Raw genomic sequence first — 20,319 nt, forward strand, 5'->3', positions numbered from 1 at the left:
AGGGCTTGGTGTTTTTTTTTTTTTAATCTGGGATTATTTCAGCAGGATCCTCTTAATTTTCTAGGACGGCAGGGGGGCAATATGTTCTTCCATTTTTGGCAGCCTAGGCAGAGGTGTATAGCAGATGGCGAAGGATGCAAAACTCCTTCGCTCAGTGTTGTCATCAAACCATAGTGGAATGTGGCACCAAATTGACAAAATCTGCCTTTATTGTAGGAGATGCCGCCAGTATATAACTGGTGCTTGTGCTCTCTGGAATTGCTTGTGAATCCTGATGAGCCAAGTGATTCTCCTTCTTCCTAGTGGGAAAACAATAGAAATAATAGTTCCACAGTAGCTGTCTTCCTGTGCCACTGGTGAACGTGCAGCTGTATATAAAATTGCTGTTCCAGCTCTGTGGTAGGAGTGCTTGGGTGAACAGCTAGCTCCAAGAAAATAATAAGTAAGGGAGAAATACCCCTGAGATGGTTACTGCCACATCCAGAATTGCAGTAGTTCAATCTTTTATAAAGTCATTCTTACTGAATTATGGGAGAGCCAAAATCAAAAATGGATTGAGGAAAGCTTATGCTATCTGAAATGTTTTAAAACTAGGATGTTGGTGTTTCCAAGGCAAGGGGCCTGATGTTAATCTTAGAGCACTGGACAGTTAACAGTTCTATTCACAACTGAAGCTGCTGACTTCTTCCCTTTCAATAACAGTAGCAGGGCAAAGTAGATTGCTCTTCATTCCTGTAGGCAATTTAAAATGTAAAAATGTAGCATTTTTTGTTTAAAAAACATAGATAGATTTCAGTCAAAAGGCCAAACTACCTGGTAGTTCCACTTTTTTTTTTTCTCCACAGATAGTACCAAGCACACTCGAGTAGGTGGGTGTTTGTCAGAGCTGATAGTAAAACCTTGTCAAGTCACTTGCTTTCCTCTGTCACTTGGGGGAGACTCTCACGAGAGCCAGAAAACTTTAAATGAGGTCCCCCGCCACACCTCCCATCATCTTCATTTCCTTGCTTTCCAACCTCTACAGGCACTAAACTGGTAAAAAATAAAATACCATGCTAATCTTCTGTTGTTGGTGGGAAGGGGTGAGGGGAATAATGCTGTTAAGGTTCTGAACAGAAACTTGCACTGAAGGAAGTAGAAAGTGTGGTTTTATTTTTTTTTAACCCTGATGTTGCATATCGAACTTGGAAAAGTGGAAGCATTTTGAAAAACTGATTTGGGAAGGCTGGCTTTTGGTGAAACCTCGGATGGAGGAATATACTACCCAACCTGCTGTATGGTAGGGTGCCACCCAGGCAGTCTGAAATTTTATTTTTCTAAGTTGAAAACAAGTTTGTTTTCAGTCTGGAGGGAAATCCCCATGTTAATTTTAAACCTTTCGAGTTCTAACTATGAAGTTAATTCTGTAGTAGTGCTGCTAGAGAAATATAAATAAACCCAAGAGGGTAAAGCAACACATACGTGCCTAATACTAGGCGTGCTACCAAACACTGAGAATTGATTTCCTTGGCCAAAGCAGAGTTAAATGCTGTAATGATACCAGCTGTAAATAATGTGTAAAACAGTAAGTCTCAAAAGACTTTGAAATGTTCTAGGCACAATTTACCTGTTAGTGAAATATCCTTTTTAAAGCTGATTTGAAGGAAGTAGTGAAAATGAAGTGTGCTGGTCTTTATCTCAAGGCATTTATTCAAAAATGCTTTCCCTTTTTTTTCCTCTTTAAGAGAGAATTTAACAACTGTAAATAAAAGTTCATGGGTCAGAGATGAAAGTTGCCATTTGTCCAGCACATCCTTCCCATTTCCCATTCTTCTAGGGATGCAAAGGAGCCGTCTCCTTTGCTCTTCTGCTGTTCTGACTGCGGGTTTGGTTGATTCCCTTCTCCACAACAGAAAGAGAAATCACAAGAATGTGTCGGTAGCTTGCAGACGGTGGTGGGACAGCTCAGGGAGCGTGAAGACGAGACCCGACTGCCACGTAGTGAAATAGAGGTGTCAAGGAGAAGGACTTCCAGCGGTGCCCATCGGGCCTGTTAGACCAGCTGGCTGCGGCCATTTTGCCTCCCTCCACCTGTTACATCTTGGCAAGAAGTAAAGGTGGGTGAGGGATGAGTACAGCGAGAGGGGTCTGAAAGGCAGGAGCTGTTTGGACCCTACGGATGCTACCTCAGCATCTCAGGCCACTGCCTTTCCTGGAAAGCACAATGAAGGCCCCATGAAATAAACTGTAATTGTAGGTTAAGTGGGCTTTCAACTTTTTACAGTAGCTTTCTGTGCCCTGCAAGCACTTCAGACAAGAAGGATCCGCTCTGCACCCGTAACATTTGCAGCACCGGGAGGATGAAAGGCAGTCTCCCGTTTCAGGAATGCACTCTGCAGAAGTGCTCATTTGTTCCAGTTAACCTGCTGCTGTCCCGGGTAAAAATGAGAAAAACGTTCATCCAAACTTCAGGGATGGATGCTACTTTTTCCTTTTAATTTTGCACACAGAAAACCTTTTTAAAAAGTATTTCATACCACAGCCCCTAGATGCTGCCTGGATAGCAGTGTCAGGCGGCACCGAGCAAAACAGACGAGGCGCTATTAGCAATAAATGGTGCTACGCAGTCAATAGCAAGGAATTAAATGCACGCAGGCAGGTCTCTAAAAGAGCATTCTTTTCAAGGCATTTCGTGCGGCTTGGCAAAGATACCGTAGGTCTGTGGGTGTCATGGTCTCATGGGCAGAAACAAATGCACAAGGCCACGCAGTCAATAGCTACTTTTAGGCAGGGCAAGTCGCAGTGGTAGAACAGGCAGCTCCGGCAGGCACGAGCGTGTGCAGAGCAAACGCAGGCCGGCGTGGAAAGGAGAAGCACCGAACGCCGTGAACGGAGAAACCCAGCTGAAGCGTAGCTGTGGCTGACGGAGGCAGAAGCCCCGCTGGACACGCCACCAGCTGGCATTTACAGTGCCACTGGCTGTACGGGGAGCAGCCCGGGGATGGAGTCCCGTCACACGGAGCAAACATACACCCCACTTACCTTTTGGCTGCTCAGGCAGCCCTTTAAGCAATTGCTTTTATGCAACCTGCCTGCTCATGAGCATGGGAAATAAAAAAGGCGGGCAGGTCACCAGGAACCGGGGCTGCTGTTGAAATCCTGTTGATGTTAACACAAAGACAGAGGGAAAAGATGCTCTCCCCTTGCAGCTTGTCACGGAGCAGGCATGAAGAAATTTCCTAGAGCACTTGTCAGCAAGGCATCGACTGTACGTCGTGCATCTGGGGGGGCATCAAAGAATCAGCAGGCTTTGCAGAATCCTCCCCGTTTGGTCAGTTGCCCAAGTACAGGTGAGGAAGCTGGCTCACCAAAATTATCTGTCCTTTACGCTGCCGGGCCTGACTGATACCTGTTGTCGATGCTCCTGTCCCTGTTAACGCTCAGGCGAGCTGCTTTCATCCGAGCTGCTGCTCGTCTTCCTAATTTAGTTCCGATCTTTTCTGCAGCTGCTGCTTTTTATTCGTCTGATAAACTTCGGTGGGCCCACTCACATGAAGATAGACGTGTGCGGAAGGCTCTGCAGGATCAGATGTTTAGTAGCTGACGTGTTACACTGCTGCCTGAAAGCACACTGGTGATTTCTTAACTGACTCCACGCATTCATTTCATGTTCCTTGTTACATCCTGAGCCTCTCTTGCTGCTTTGTTCTATATACCCCCAAAAAACATGTTGCCTGTGTTTTGGATGCCTTTTTAACTGCTGTTTTATCCCGCTGAGCTCAAACAAACAAGGCAAAAACCAGTACTGTAATGCAAACTTGTGAAACTTTAATACACGCTCATCACCCACTCAGGTGGCATTATAATTGGGTTTAAGATGCCGCTCCCTTCAATTGCAGGCATAAATGCAGGTCAGCTGCAATGCATTGGACACATCAAGAAAAAAAAAAAAGAAGACTTTAAATGCACTTTTTTTTTTTTTTAAACCAGAGCCCAGTTTGTCCTTCCTCAAGGCACAGTTTTTGTTTCCCATGACTCACCCTTAATACCCGCGTTTAAAGTGAGCAGTTCCTAGGATTTTTCTCTGGTGTTTTTCATCTTGTGGCCTCAGCTGTGTTCAGTATTAGCAAGCTTTCCTGTCAATCACGACTGCTGGTTTTTTTTAGACTTTCAGAAAGGCTGGGATCCCTCATTGCTATAGCAAAGTGCTGTATGTTGTGGGGGAAAAAAGCATCCTTACTAAACCCACTCCAAACAGAGCAGCTCATGAAGTTTTGCTGTACCTGTTGCTATCAGCAATCGGTTACAAATTCTAAAACTATTTTCCTGTTCACATGTTCTCCGGTCGTTTTGATGGTCTTACGTGTCCCCTCACGCGAAATGCCCTGAGCAAATCCCGGGGCGTTTTCCACGCCTCCTCGTCAGGAGCGATGCTTCGGTGCGTCCCCAAAGCCTTCCCTTCGGGGGGCTGCCGCCCAGCACCCAGGCACCTGGCCACGCCGGGAGGGGACACAGGGGACACAGGGGACGCCTCCTTCCCTCTCCCGGCAGGAGGGAGGAAAAATAATGCTGCTGGGGGGCCAGCGGCGGCCGCTGGGTGGCAACAGCATCCCGCCGGGGCTCTGCCGCAGGGTGCCGGCTCGGGGATGTGCGGGGGGGGGGCGAAAGGAGGCGTCCTTGCTGGGCGTGGGGGGCTTTTCGTCGGCAGCTCCCTCCCCAGGAGCTTCGTCCTGCTGCCGGGCAGCTCTCGGAGTGGGGGCCGGAGGGAAAAGGGGGGGGTGAAGGGGCAGCATCCCTGCCCTAGGGCTCCCCCCGTCGAAGCAAACGCCCGGTCACGGCTTAGTTCACGTGGTGTTTTTTTTTTTTTCCTGGGGCGGGTTCATACACGGGACTGTCATCCCCATCAGCCTCGGGTGGGCTTGAAGACAAAACCAGGCAGGGTAATAATAACCTCCTAAGCAGAGGGAGGTGCTGAGCAGCTCCTCGCCCCCCTTTCCCCTGGGATTTCTCCCCACCTCCCGGCCCGGCACCGCTCGTCCCTGCCCTTCGCCCCCGAGCAGCTCCTTGCCCTCCTCTCCCCCCTGAAGCCCCCCCGGGCCGGCTGGGGGGACATGGGGCGCCCCCTCCTGCAAAAAGCCCTAAAATTCCCCTTCCCACGGGCAGCGGCAGCAGGTGCGTGCCGGGGCTGCAGCGGGGGCAGCCCCCGGGGGCTTTTATGGAAGGGGGCGCTTCGGTTTACTCCTCACCACCCTTAGCTTTTTTAAATTTTTTTATTTTTATTTTTTCATTTTGATTTCGTATTTCGAAACAAATCCGTGCAGCCGCAGCAACCTCGGGGGGGCGGCGCGGAGCCACCCGCCGCGCTGCCGGCCCCCGCCGCCCGCTTCCTCGGGGGAGTAGGAGGAGGAGGAAGAAGAGGAGGAGGAGGAGGAGGAGGAGGAGGAAGAGGAGGAGGAGGAGGAGGAGGAGGCCACCGCCCCGCCCCGCCACCGCCCCGCCGCCGGCCCCAGCCCCGCGCCCGCCGCGATGGAGGGCGGGCCCGGGCGGCGCGGGGCTGCTCGCCCTCTCCCCCTTTCCTTTTTTTTTTTTTTTTTTTCCCTTTTCACCCTTTTTTCCTTTTCCTATATTTTTTTTTTTTCTTCACCCGCCCTCCCACCTTTCCCCCTTTTCTTGAATGAACCGTGAGGCGGAGCTCTAGCAACCCACCGCGGCCGGAGCCTCCCCCCCACGGGGCTCCGCTCCTCCCCGCCTCTCCCCGCCCCCGCTGCGCTCCGCTCCCCCTTCACCCCCCTCCTTTACCCCCCCCCCCAGCCTCCCGGAGCCTCCCGGAGCCGCCGCCGGCAGCAGCAGCAGCGCGGAGCGCCCGGAGGAGCCGCGCGGAGGCTTGCGCGGAGCTTGCGCGGAGCTTGCGCCGAGGTTGCGCCGAGGTTGCGCCGAGGTTGCGCCGAGGTTGCGCGGAGGCTGCGCGGGCGGGCGGGCGGCCGGGCAGCGGTGCCCAGCGGTGCCCATCGGCGGCGGTCGCGGCCCGTCCGCGCCCCTCGTCGCCTTCTCCTTCCTCCTCGGGTACAAAAGCTGCTCGGGAAATGGCATTATTTCTGCCCGGGGCCACGCTCGCGAGCCGCTCGCCTCTTTTTTTAAAAAAGCAAAACCGCCCTACGCTCCTCCTGGTGAAAAAGAATTGATTTCTTTTTTTTTTTTAAAAAAAAAACGTATTTTCTATTATTTTTTATTTTTTTATGTGTGCGTGTGTGTGTGTGGAAGCGCCGGGCTCCTGCGATCGGTGTCTGAATGAAACTACGTAAATGCATATGCCCGTACGTTGCACTGGAGGGAAAAACGGAGCACTTCTGCGAGAGCCTGCCTTCAAATGTGCTTCAGCTGGTCTCCAGGATTTTCCGTCTCTCCGGGGCTGTTCGCCTCCCTGGGCTCCGAGGCGGGATTTTCTGAGCTTTGACAGATCGCCGGAGATGCCTGTTAAACGGGAGTCTGGGAAAAAACATTGGAAATCGTAGCGATCCTGGGTTTTTTTGCCCCTTTCCCATCCCCTCGGTGACTTGAAGCATCAAAGCGGCCGGAGCTTAACGTTTCTGAAGACTTGGCGATGTTTGGGTTTTGTCGTTGCAATTTTTTTTTTTAGAGGAAACTTGACAGAGGAACATATTTATAGTCCCAAGTAAGTACTTTACAGAGGAAATTTAGTTTGTGTAACTTAAAAGAGCGGTGTCGAGGTTTCTAGCTTAAAGGGCGTTGGATTAACGTTCATCCAAGGCTGCTTAGCAGATCGCGTTGAATTGCAGCTTTGACGGTGTGCGTTCGCCCGCTCCTCCGTGTCCCCGGTAGCTCGGCACCTAGGGGAAAATGCACCTGATTTTGAATAAGTATAATATTTTTTAAAATGTGTCTCAGCACCGAGGAGGAAGTGTTTTCTAAAGTAGGTTTATAATAAGTAATAAATGTGCGTCTGGAAGTAAAGTATTTACAGCGTTTTTTTAACCCGTATTTATACCGTGCATCTCAAAGCGAGGAGGCAACACTGAGAAGACAAACGTACCTCCGAGACCCTGGGAACTCCCCCACGTCACCATGAATGAAACCGTGCCCGATACCGTAACTGGATTATAATTTTTGGTGTTATTAAATTTATTATTATTGGCTGCTTTACTTTTTTGGGTTCATCCTGCTCCTCTTCTTCCTCTCTCCCTTCCTCTTGCTGCTCCCTCTCGGAAATCATGGCTCATCCCGGGAGAAGAGGCTACGATAACCGGGAGATAGTGCTGAAGTACATCCACTATAAACTCTCGCAGAGGGGATACGACTGGGCTGCCGGCGAGGACAGGGCGCCCGCGCCTACGGCTCTCGCTCCTGCTGCTGCTGCGGTTGCTGCTGCTGGGACTCCCTCCCGCCACCGCCCTGCCGGGCTGCTGTCCCCGCACCCCGAGCCCCCCGGCTCGGCTGCTGCTAGCGAGGCGCCCCCGGGCGAGGGGCTGCGCCCCGCGCCCCCCGTGGTCCACCTTGCCCTGCGCCAGGCCGGGGACGAGTTCTCCCGCCGCTACCAGCGGGACTTCGCCCAGATGTCCGGCCAGCTGCACCTGACGCCTTTCACGGCCAGAGGCCGCTTCGTGGCCGTGGTGGAGGAGCTCTTCCGAGACGGGGTGAACTGGGGCCGGATCGTGGCCTTCTTCGAGTTCGGCGGCGTGATGTGCGTCGAGAGCGTCAACCGGGAGATGTCTCCCCTGGTGGACAGCATCGCTGCCTGGATGACCGAGTACCTGAACCGGCACCTGCACAACTGGATCCAGGACAATGGAGGCTGGGTACGTGCCCTGCGCTTTGCTTTCCTCCTCCGATGGCCCACGGCTTTGGGGGCTCTGGGGTGTCTCTGGGGCTCACGGGTGCCCACGTGTGCTCACCTCAGTGCGAGCGTCGGGACGCGAGGTTTGCCTGCTGCGTCTTTTGTACCGGTGTGGGCCTTCTGCCGGCTCCTCTGCTGTCGGGTGTCACCTGATGGTGGGGCTGCAGTGAAATGGTGGTGTTTTTTTTGTGGAGGGGGGCAGCTGCAGCTCCCTCGTCAGGTGCCGAAAGGCCAAGCAAGGTGTCCTTTCCATTGGAGAGCTCTGCTTTCCCATCACCTTCGCCCACCGGTGGCATCAGCCCTGGCCAAGGCTTGTTCCAGCGCAGCATGGGAAGGGGTTGCAGAGGCTGGGGATGGGCACAGGGGGTGGCAGGTCCTGGATGTGGGGACCATGTGGACATCCCTGCATGTTGGGGTGGTGCACCAGGCACGGCGAGTGTGGGGACATGGTGCTAGAGGCAACCAAATGGGCAGGTGACTGCTGGTGCCACGGTGGCAGCTGGAACAGGGCTCCATGGCAGAGGATGTTTCTGGGGTGAAAAATCTGTCTTTGTCTCACCATGAAACAAAGGTGCTGGGAGATGGGTCCGTGGGATTGTTCTGGAAAAATTAGTGTTTGTTGTGAAGTCAAATGCGGCTACGTTTCCGGGGTAGAAGTCACCTCTGGCTGAGGTTGGTTTTAGCATCATCCAGAAAGGGAAGATTTCCACTTGTGGAAAATGGACAGCTTTTATACTCATAGTCAGTCAAGCACCCTCCCTTTTTCTCTCTCTCTTTCCAAAATAAATAACCACATTTGGAAGTGGAAGGGTATTTCTTTCCTTTTTCCGGTATTAATTGACATACTGTGACAAAATGTGGTCCCAGCCACTCTCCCACAAACCAAACCTGCTGAACGTATATAAAGCTTGCGAAATTAATGTGTTGGGGTGAGACCAGGCAACAGCTGTACCAAAGAAGAAACTTTACGTATGGGCTGAGAGTGAGCGTCAGTCACCTGGAAATGGAGGTGTGCCGGCCAGGAGATCGTTAATTCCAGGCTCGGTCTCCTGTGAAATACAGGCACCGAGAGGAATCGGTTGCATGGCATGCCTCTGGGAGGTGTGTGTGTGAAGGAATGGAAAATACAGCATGTGTTTCCCAGTTAGCATGGTTTGTAAGCCCGGCGTTTGCAAAGCGTTAAATTTTCAACGTTTGTTCCCTCGCTAGCTTAGCATTACGCTCGGTGGCGTGCGCCCACGTTGGCCGTCTGTTAAAACATGAAGGCATTGCCTTCCCTCTGCCGAGCTCACCTGAGCCGAGGGCGCGAGTGACCGGGGATGTGGGGGACATCAGCATGCTGTCTCAGAGGAGGGAGGAAGACTTCGGGGTCTTCTTCTCAGCCGAAATCTCCCAGAGGGTGCTGCAGGTCCCTGGCTGCCAGCTGCGCTCCAGGCGGGACCGTCCGCCTCTTGTCCCGCACTTCCACCCAGAAAGAAAAAACTCACGGCTCGTGGGGCCAGGCGGGGGAGCAAAAAATGTGTGCGCGCACGTGCGTGTCTGTCTGTCTGTATATATACAGGCAGGCGTGTGTGGGTGTGTACATGTGTATATATACGTGTGCACGTATGTATAGGAAGTGACTCCAGCACCTAGCGGTTCGGACCACGCTTGGGAAGAGGGAGATCTGTGCTCTGATCCCCTGTGTCACAGATCACTGCCTGGGGGTTGCTGCTGTTGTTTTTGTTTTTCACAAAGCAGATGCTGAGGTGGGAGTTGGGGGGGAAAGAAGAAAAAAAAATCAGTAAAGAGTTCAGGCTGCCGGAGAGCTTTGCTGGTTAAAACACGAGTAGTGAAAGGGTTAGGGATTTCCAGCTTGCTCTTCTGGGCTGGGATGCCTAACTTGTGCGTAAGTCCCACTTCAGGCTGGAAGCCCGTTTGTGGAGCTGGGGCCCACGGCTTGCTGCAGAGCCAGTGAAGTCATCCTGTTGACTCCAGCGAGCTTTGGATCAGATCTGTAAGCGTGCTGGAGATGCGTTGTCCTGTGGGCGTAGTGTATGAGGAGAAACGTAAATAATGAATAAAAACGCGAATGTAAACGGACAGGTGTTACCAGGAATGATTGGCCAGATAAGGTGAATGCTGCAGCTCTTTCCTGATGGTTAGAAATAGAAGTAACTTAAACTAGAATCACTAAATGCCTTTAAAAGGCAAAGATGCCTCTTATCGACAGCCATTTAGCTGTTTATTGAGGTTTCCTATAAGCAAAAGCTCCTGATGCTGGGTGCATGTGATGCCACTTACTGCTGCGTGTTATTTGCAACATGCATATGGAAGAAGATGTGCTAAGTAGTACCCCACGGTGGTTTTTGCCTGAATGGTTGGTACCTCTGAGTCATTTGGTTAGTATTAAGCACAGGCAAAACCTTCTAGCTTGTTACAAAGAGTTAAAGACTAAATGAAGTTTCAAGTGCAGCTCTTGGGATCCTCCCTTCAGCCAGAAGAAATCAAGGATGGCATGGGGCAGTGGATCTCTGGATCCTTTTTTTTCCCCCTCCTAGTTTTCAGTACACATCAGTGGAAAAGCATGCTTTAACACAACTCTGTGAAGTACTCAGTCTTCAGCTTGGCACTTGTACCATGCCGTGCATGCAAAGCTCATGACAGTGTCATCAGTGGCTCTTCCTAAGCAGCTGATCACCGTGTAGGTGGCTGCGCTTTGGAGGACCTCAGCATAACCTTATGCAATATGTCCGTGTCACCCAGGCTCCCTGGTGTCTGCTTCTGTACCCCCATCTCCTGCTTCATGTCTAGCTTCCTGGCATGCTGGGGATTTGTGGGCTTATGAGAGGCCGTGCAGCATCAGGACATGGTTTAGGAAGCGAGTGTTGCAGTTAGTCGTGAGTGTGCATTACACAGCAAGCACACTGGGCAGCGCGTATGTGCTTTCAGGCTATTGTATGGGCCTGGGGCTTACCCCCAGGTCTGAAGCTAGGTTGAAGTGTCTTCGTTATTAACCTTCCTATTCTGAATCCGTTTTGGCAATATGTTGGCCGTGTGTTTTCAGAAGGATGTGAATCCTTCGTGTTATAAGGAAAATGGAGAAGGAAAGAAGCGTATCGGAGCGCAGGCTGGGAGGGGATGTAGCTGGTGGAGTGCATACCTCAGCCCTCACCAGACATCCACTGCTGGCGGTGCCTGGGGATTAACACCATAACAATATGAAGCATCATATTTTGCTCAAAACTTAGAGAAAGCAACAGATGGATACTGCCTGTTCGAAGGCTGTAGTATTAGCTTGTGGTTCTGGTGGCAAGTAAATGCAGCTTTCAAAGATTTTCACATAGGTCAGGATACCACAATATTGTACTTTGGCCTGATAACATCTTAACTGTGTGACAAAAGAAATAAGAGGAGGACCAGCTCATCTCTGCAATTTTGTGATCCTTAGTATAATGTATGCTTTCTGATTGACACCTGAATGACTTCACTTTATTTTCTAGTGCCTGATGTTTTAGTAGCAGGACGGCTGGCTTTGCAGTGGCCTAGCACACGTTACGACGTTAAACTTTGATGTAGGGAATATGAAATGTGGTGCAGCTGGTGTGGGGGCAATAACTGCGTTTGTCTTGCAGCTGCAGGTTCTACAGATTCCTCTTGGGGCACGCGACATCAGGTCTGTTCGCTGAAAATCTAGAAAACATCATTTTAAATGAGAACATCAGTGTTTGAACCAAGGATGTGATAGCTGTACACTTTCATCCAGCACTGTTCTGTTACCACTGTTCTTTATTCTGTCCCACAGTTAAGGGCAGATATAGAGAAGGATTTAAGCACCTGAGGTGGGCCTCAGGTGGAAGATTAGGGCTTGCCCCCTCTAAATGTCCCCGGCCACCTCTGAGGCAGAAGTCCCCACGTTCCTGCAAGTCCTCACCCGAGCCAGTTGGGAGCGGCCTTGCCTTGCACAGGGACGCTGTTCCCGAGGGCCACCATGTCCCAGGCCCAGCACGTGTCCTCTGGGCCTGGCCATTGTCACTTGTGCGCCATTGTCACTTGCAAATGTAGCCATGGTAAGCCCCTGCTTTGCCTAGCAGCTTCATGGTTAAAGTCTGCTCCCAAGGTTTTACTAGGAGTCTGTCTCCAGCCTGAGGGATTTTACTCTGCCTCCAACATCTCAGGAGGCTTTGTTTGCTGGATGGCAGCTGGTTTCCCTGAGGTGTCCTCTATTTTGTCAACGGGGCTCCTCTTTCTGCAGTGGTGAGGTTTCATTTGGTGGAGGAGGAAGAAGCCGAGTGTCCAGTTCCCACTCTCTGACGTGCTTTCTGAGGTGACCATCTAAAGCCAAACGTGTTGATGCTTCTTGGGCCAGCAGCTAGACCCCGGGTTTCCCATTTCCTGGGTTGACTGCACCGATCACTGAGCTTCCTCCTTTCATTTTTTTAATTTTTTTCCCCTCTCTATTCTACTTGGCTTGCTGGCACACCTGGAGAAGGAAGCATGGAGAGAGACCTTGCCCTGTGGCAATCTACAGACTGATCATTCCAGCAAGGGGTGGTGGATGCCTATAGCAGGACAGCGCTATCGCTTACAGATGCTGGTGGGATGCAGGGGCCTGGCCGTGTATGGGTACTGGCACTGCATCCCCTCCCAAAACTGCCCACGTTTTTCCTGCGTGTCCACTTGTCCTGTGCATGGCAGGGCCATGTCGGCAGCCGGGTGCCCCCACGGCAGCACAGGCGCCGCGGGTTTTGGCGGTGAGAGGCGGCCTTGCCACGGCTGAATCCCCTGTGGGGCTAACCCCAAGTTACTGTTTGACTGTCAAAAGGAAGCGATCTGAAATCCACCGAGTGAAATAAATGAATTGGCAGTTTCAAGTGTTGCACCTTCTAGGTCCTTTTGCCAGTTTTTGTGGCTTTGTGGGTTTATAATCAAATTCACAAAATATTATCAAAATATTTTTCTTTTTGCTGTTGCCGAAGAGAGAGAAATTCATTCTGCGGGGAAGTTGTGTGGCAGCAGGGAGGGAAGAACCAGGAGAGAAAGAAAATAACCCTTGTTCCCCAGACTCTTTCAAATGTGACAGCTTTCTACAAAACCCGCAACAATGTTAGGTTGCATATTTTCTCAGAAGTCTTTTTCTTTCTTCTTTTTTTTTCTTAATACACGTATTGACCATGACCTTTAAAATTTCAGAACCACTGGTCTTGGTTATGGAGGTGATGTCATTTGCCTTGATCTTGCAAAGAACCATGAAGTTCAAACAGCAATCCTATTAAAAAGTTCTGCTTTACTTTCAGTATTGAGAAAGAAGGCAGCTCTGTGTCTGCGTCAGTGCAGGCCCCCTCGAGCTGCTGCTCTGCTGAAAAATAAGTAGCTTCATTTCGTCCGTACGTCACTTCAAATTAGGAGTGGGCAGAGTCCTGAGACTGGCACAGTGATGTGTAAGCCTGCGTGTGGAGCAGGAGCATTTTCTCAGGGGCCAGGTACCAAGGCCTGGGCTCCCTAATGCAGCTCAGGGACTGTATACCACATCTCAAACAAAACTGAGCCCTGTGGTTCATCCTTGCGTACTGCTCTAAGGTCTGTTGGGCCTGGGATGGTGGAGAGAAGTGGGTGGAGAGACAGGAGCGATGCTTGGGTGTCGCTTTGAAACCTCTGGTTTTGGTCTCTGGTTTGGTTTCTGGCATGCAGGTGAGCCAGCCTTTCTGTGTCTTTATTCTCCCTTTGGCTTCACAGCCGCCTGGTCAGGCTGGCCTGCAGGTCTCAGCGCCGCCTGGCCACGCTGCACGGGACCCTGCTGCTCCTGCCACCGCTACAGCTCCTGGCATGGGGCATGGGTGGCCACAGCATGGGTCGGCAGCTTTGGTAGTAGGGCAGTTGTAACTACTACACAGCATGATAGATGGGGTTAAGTAACAAATCTCTGACCGTAAAATGAGTTTGTTGCAGAATGGTTGAGGTGTGAAGGGACTGCGTGAGGCCATCTGGTCCAACCCCATGTTCAGGCAGGGCCACCCAGGGCAGTCTGCCCAGGACCACGTCCAATTGCTTTTTGAAGATCTCCAAGGGTGGAGATATTCCAGCCTTTTGACTATGGCGTTTTTGTCCCTTTTAGTAACCCAGGTGAAGGTGAAGCACGTGACTGCGCTGATGAAAGCACAGCTGCCTGCCTGATCACGAGCTACCAGGATGAGCTCCCAGCTCCCCTCACACACGGTTTCATTTGGCTGCTTTTTTTTTTTTTTTCTTTTTTGGCTGTTTGCCCATTCCGTTGTTCTGCCCCATCTGCAGCTGGTGGTCCCAAGCTTTCCTCACCCTCCCTTCCCGTAAGCGCCGCTTGTGCGGTGACGCAAAGCCGCAGCCTTGCTCACCCCATCTCCACCAGCGCCGTGTCCACATGGGGTGGGCAAGTCATGCCCCATGATGGAATGCAGAGCCTGGCACATGGTCCTGGGCAAGGCCACCCCATTGCCCAAGCGATGCCCACAAGAGCATCCTGTAGCAGCCTCTGGGAGGGCTGCTAATGATCTCCCGCCAAGCTGTGTGGGGCCAGACCCTGCCCACCTCCCCTCCCTCCCGCGGCTCATCTCCTCCATGGCCCTGCTCTTCTAGGTTTTGTTTTAATGCGTTTACGAGTGGCTCGTACCTGGTGATTTAGCAATGATGGTAACGCATGTCCCTCAGTGGCGGCAAAATACTGATTATTTCTGAGGGCAGTGCTGGCCAGCTCTATTTTCCATTTCATTTATAATAATAGGATGGATGAAGGTGTGCGGTGCCATAAATCTTCTCTTCCGCAGCCGGATAGCATCCAGGCCTTCTTGGCAAACATGAATGCCGATGACAGATTTGAAGGATTTTTATTTTACTCTGGCTTTCAGTTTCATTAACAATCTGATGGCTTTTCTTTTTTTTTTTTTTTTTTTGGCTCATGAAAGACTATGAAACCAAATAACTTTTCCAAACACATCTAAAAGTCTGGAATTTATTTCTGTTATTTTATACTAATGTTGGTTTGCTGTCATAATGATTGCATATTGGTAGACTTTGCTTAATTCCCCTCACTGGAAAGTTCCTTGCAGGTTTCTGGATCTTACAGCTAATGAGTAAGAAAACAAATCTGATTTTAGAAAGTGTTGCCATTGACTTCAATAGGAACAGGAAGAGGCACTTAATTGGACAATTGTAGTTGTGTTTACTTTGTATATGCGGCAAGAAAAATAAGATCAAATGAAAAAGCCACAGGTTTTCAACTAATAGAAAAAAAATAGTCTTTTCTGCAACGCACGATTAACCTTTTGTAGCTGTTTCCATGGAAGAGCTCTGGGAGGAAGTACTAAGCTGGGTTCAGGGAAGGTTTAGGTATTTATAAGGGTAAGGAGAACATCTGTACTTATGTTCAAATAAAACTGCTTTGAAAGGCAATCATACACCTTGATGAAACAGAGGATATATTTAATGTTAGCTGCTGAAATTAGAACACTAAGTGCTGCGCGTAGACCTTTCTTTGGGGTATGTTGTTTCGTAGTTTTCTATTAGTTAAGAGTCCCTACACCACTGAATTTACTCCTGCACAGAGTAACTGAGGATTTGTTATGCAATTCTCACATTTAGAGTTGGTTAAAAGGAAAAAAAAAAAGTCAACATCTTTCAGTGCATGTATCATTTTATTGCTATTTTATTTTACTGGAGGAAGAAAAAGGATGTTTCCATTTTGCTGTCTGCGAAGCCAGCTTGGTGGTGGGCTTCAGGGTAGTTCAGTGAGTCATTTAAGTATATGTGCCAGCTACAATCAAAATGAAAAGGCCCTGTTTTCCCCACATAGTGATTCAGAGGCTGTCACGTAGCTGTTACAGAAGGCAGCTGAGAGTCAAAACTCAACTGCCTCTCCTTGGCGCTAGCACTGAATACACTTACGTGATTTGGTGCAGATCATTAACAGCTCTCTTTTTCAGTCAGCCCCCTATTAAATGGGTAATCTTGCTAGCTATGCATGATTACAGGTCTGGGAAATGTGTTGACCCCCATGATATCAAGAGATGGGCTGATTGTTTTTAATTGGGAAAAAAATGTCATGCGAGATACAGTATTGAACAAAAAGAGGTGAGGTAGAAGAAAGAAGAAAAAAATTAAATTGAAGTTAGACTTAAACTATTTCCAATATGCTGTTTGGATGTGTTTAGCAATACTTGTGAAGCAAACGTTAGAAAGATTTGTTTCAGCTGTTGATTTGTAGTTTCTATTTAGGAAAAGGGCGAACAACATGAGGAATGGCAACTTGCAACTTTATTTTTTTCCTTTAGGTATCAGCACAGTTCATCAGGCACTTGTTTAGTGGGGGAGATTTTCCTTCCTTTTCCATTCCCATAAAATGTGCATGTAAAAGCTGATGTGGCACTTCAGGGGAAGGAGTAATAAGCTATGTTATGTGCACAGATGCAAAGTGTCTTTCTGCACTCTTAATTCCTTTGCTTCCATTCGGATATAGGCAGAAAAAGCAATTTTAAGACAAAAATAATTTTTTAAAAAGTGTCTAGTAATCAAACCTTTGGGCTTGACCATGAGGTTAACATTAGCTTAAACTATCTTTCTGAATTGTGGGTTATGAGACAAAATTCCAACTGCTTGCTCTGGAAAGACTTGGGTGACTCAGTGGAAAGTCAGGACAGGTCCTTGGACTGGAGGCCAACGAAACTCCTCCTTCTGCGGTCCCAGAAAGTCCTGTGTTATGTCTTCAGGAGGGAGTAACTTCTGTCAACTTTGTCTTTAAAGGGAAGAACTCGTTTCTGAAGAAAACTTATCATATATTCAGTGTGTAATATGAAATGTAGGAGGGAACCTATTTCTATCTTTTTTTTTCCTAGTAAAAAAGAATTAAAAATGATTCAAAGGAGAATTCATATGCAGTAGTAAATGAGTGGGCATTTCAATTAGCAAAATAAGATGATCAGTGTTACCTATCAGTAAAATTTTCTTAATCAAGGATGTATGCGCAGCTCAAGTAAAAAATGGCGTTGAAAAAAAACTGAAGTAAAAAGCTCCCTCGTTCATAATAAAAGTAAATGCTATGTTGTGCTCCAAGTGTCTGCGAATTTAAGTTCAGTTAGACACATCCAAAGACCCTTGACTGAAGTCATCTGGCAAATCACACTAAATTATGCTGTCTAAATATCTAATCCCCCATCTGCTGATTGATGCGAAAGGTCCCGACTATAGCCCAGAAGGAGGCCTAATGCGCGTATTATTTTCAAGTTCTTGCTTGGCCCGTTCCCTTCTTCCTTGCCCAGAGCCACTAATGCGCAGCAATAAATAGCGACGCTGCTCTGAAGCCTGCAGAGGGAAATGCTTTCCTCGTTCCCGTGCTGGAATGCAGCAGCAGGGCACACCGGGAAGGGAAGAAATAAAATCCCTCATTTGAAATGTCAGGTGGCAATCAGGCTGCAAATAAATGACCCAGCCTGGAGTTCGCTCAGGCTTCTGCGGTAGCTCACAGCTGTCTGCAAAAAATGCTGCAGTAGAAAAATCGCCTGCCTGGCTCTGGACTGGATGCATGGCATCCTGGCCTGATTGCAGTCGATAGTTTTTTGGGTTTTTTTCCAGTGCAGCAGAGCTTTCCCCAGGACACGGTGGTGTCCAGCATCATCTAGCAGGCAGCATGTGGGCAGAGCCCAGGCACAGCTCCACGAAGTGCCGTACAAAGGCTTGGTTGTGGTGGGTGCTCGGGCACATCTGTGCAGCGGTGGAAAACTACAGAAAGGCTTCCTTGGGTTTGCCTGGCCCTGCTCAGCTAGTGAAGTGTTTCTCAAACCCAAGGATGAGCTGATGAGGACCAGGGCTCTCTGGTCTGGGTGGCAAAAGAGGTGGGGAAACCTTATGAGGCATCTCTTTGTACCTTTCTTCTCATCTGCTAAGGGTGGTTGTTTCACTAGGAAATAGTGTATTTATTTTGCAAGAAATCAAAAATTTGTTTTCCTGTTTCCTTTTATTATTATTTATTTTTCCAACCCAGGGAGAAGGATGTTTTGGGGTATGGTAACGCATTCTGCAGGCTGGGGCTGTTGTGACAGCTTAATGGGCTGAGTGAAGACGCAGCGCTGGCACGACGTTGCGCTGTGTAAATGGGCTTAGGGTTTGTTTTAGAAAGCTTGCTCTCTTTTTCCCCTCTCTGCTCCCTTCTCTCCCTCCTGCAGACACAAATACATCATTCCCACAAATGAAACTGTTTAATTTTAATAACTGGCCTAGAGCTAAAACTGACAGTGGGAGCGGAGCTGGTTTGCCGTCACTGACAGCTGGAATAAACTACCTGCTTCCTTGCAAGGGATGGACAGCCAGCTTGTTTGTTTTTAAGGACATTTTGATCCCTAAAGAAACACCTCTCAGCTAGAAATGTCAGAAACCAGGGCGACGCGATGCTGTTTTTCTGCTGTTTAGAAGCAAGGCTCCAAGGGTGGTGGAGAAACGTGGTGGGCAGTGGTCCCTTTTCTCTCTCCCTGTTTTCAGAGTAACTCCTTATCACAAGATATCGGCCCCACCAGTGCCTTGGGTGAGGCTCGGGGTCTCTCTAGAATAATCTTCCTGTGGTCAAGGTCCCTGCCAGATCGCTTGGACAAAAGCTCTTCTGTACAGCTGAGAGGTTTTGAAAACCCTGCATTGTGGCAACGAAGAGTGAGTGATTAGTTAGATATTAAATAATTTTGCAAGGACTGGTTTTACCTCTGGCTCCGTAAGAAAGTCAGCCTTCTTATTTTGCCAGTTCTCAGAAGAAAATGGCAGCACTCCCATTTCCTCTTCTCCTCCCTCAAGGCCTGCCACCCTTTTTACTTTTATTTTTTCCTCCCAGGGCCATTAGACAAGATGCAAATTATTCTTAATAGGGCCAGAACAATGCCGTGTTCCCAGCGGGATAGTTAAGGGTCAAAGCCATCGCGTGCCAGCCCTCAGTGTGATACTAATTTTGGCAGTGTCCCCTTCTTGTGCCCCAGACCTGGGAGTGTCCCGAGGAGTGATATGGTGGCAGTGGGCATTGGCCTCAGCCGCTGGCCTTGGATTAGTCTCTGGAGCTGCCCTGCTGCAGCCCAGGGACCTGGCCTCCTGCTGGTGCTTTTGCTATGGGGAACACCAGGGCCCTGGAGCCGTATCTTCACCCCAAGTTTTGGTGGATGAATAAAGTGAAAAGGGAACACTTTATTTTATAAAGTACTTAAAGTACTGGTGTGGGTCTTTTTTTTTTTTTTTTCTCCTTCTTCTTTTTTTTTTTTACCTCCCCTTCTTTTTGACCTTGCCAGGAATTCTGCTAGATCCCCAGCGCTGCAAACACAGACGTGCTTACCTTTAAAATGTAGCAGGAACCTCACTGAAGTCATTGACTTCCAGGGGAGCGGGATCAGAGGGCTGAAGCGGAAAGTGAAACTCTCTAAAAACAAAAATGCAACAGAGAAGCCTCCTTTTATTTTCAAATTGAGCATAATGCAAAAAGTAAACACTTGGCACAAATGACTAATGCAGGTTTGTCGGGGGGTGATCAAACACATGCTGAATTCAACAGCGTGTTTTGCACTGAGTTTGATGGGGTTTGCATCAGACCCGTAGCAAGACAGGCAAGAATATTTTTCTACAGAAAAATGTCATTTAAAAAAATGTGGAAAATTCTCCTGTTCTACCTCCTACATGTTTCTATTGTCAAACAGTCACTGATCTTATTTTAGACTTGACCTTAATGTTCTTTCCACAGCACGCAGGCTGAATGACATGTTATTCAAGTTCTCAGACAATATTATGATATATCTGCTTTTATATTTAGCTGTAACTTTTATTCTCCTTATAAACAAACCCACCAAATACAACCACCACCTATCCAGGGAAAGTATTTCCATTCCCCTTGATTTAATTTGGACAAATTTGGCATGAAAACATTCAATAGTTCCATAATAACCTTTGCAACAGGATGCCTGCTGTGCTGACATGCAGGTCTACAGCGAGCTGTACCATGTGCCAGGAAATTGCATTCTTAAGAAAAATCTAGACATAAATTTTGAACAATCAACACTTAAATTTTGAAAACTCTGGCGTGAGCTGTTATCTGCCTCATGGGTTTTTGCTTTAATAGCTTTTTACTCTCTGAGCTGTGCCTCTCTGTCCTTTGTGTAGGCTGTACCTATCGGGTCCAACTGTGCTGAGCTCTGTCATGTGGAAAGGGGGACAACTGGTTGTTTCTCTGTTGTTGTTATTGTTGTTTTGTGTCCTCCAGCATCCCACCTTGGTGCAGCTGGGGGCTGGTTTCTTTCCAGAAGAGAGTAGAGCCTAGCTGGGAATTTTGCAGGCTGGTGCTTAGCTCTCAGCAGGCACTCTTGCAATGAGGTTGCTGGATTTCACTGCAGATCAGCCTTCCCTCCCCAGCCCAGAAAGCCAGAAAGGGGTTGGGAGGAGACAAAGTACCAGCAGACCCCACTGTCCTAGGTCAGCCAGGGGCATCCTTCACCCTGGGGTAAGCCCATTTGCTGCAATGT

At 49.0% G+C, this 20,319-nt stretch overlaps 1 protein-coding gene across 1 annotated transcript in view; it reads left to right on the plus strand.

Annotated features, from left to right (window-relative positions):
* The first annotated feature begins 5,466 nt into the window (after nt 1-5,466).
* The window catches only part of BCL2 (BCL2 apoptosis regulator), a 93,345-nt gene continuing 78,492 nt past the window's right edge, over nt 5,467-20,319 (plus strand). Inside the window, exon 1 of the mRNA XM_083827491.1 lies at nt 5,467-7,793. Within this exon, the coding sequence (XP_083683617.1) occupies nt 7,209-7,793 (585 nt within the window). The 5' untranslated portion in view covers nt 5,467-7,208. The remainder of the gene's footprint in view (nt 7,794-20,319) is intronic.

Source organism: Anser anser (assembly GCF_964211835.1).
Source record: "Anser anser genome assembly, chromosome: 2".
Classification (NCBI taxonomy): domain Eukaryota; kingdom Metazoa; phylum Chordata; class Aves; order Anseriformes; family Anatidae; genus Anser; species Anser anser.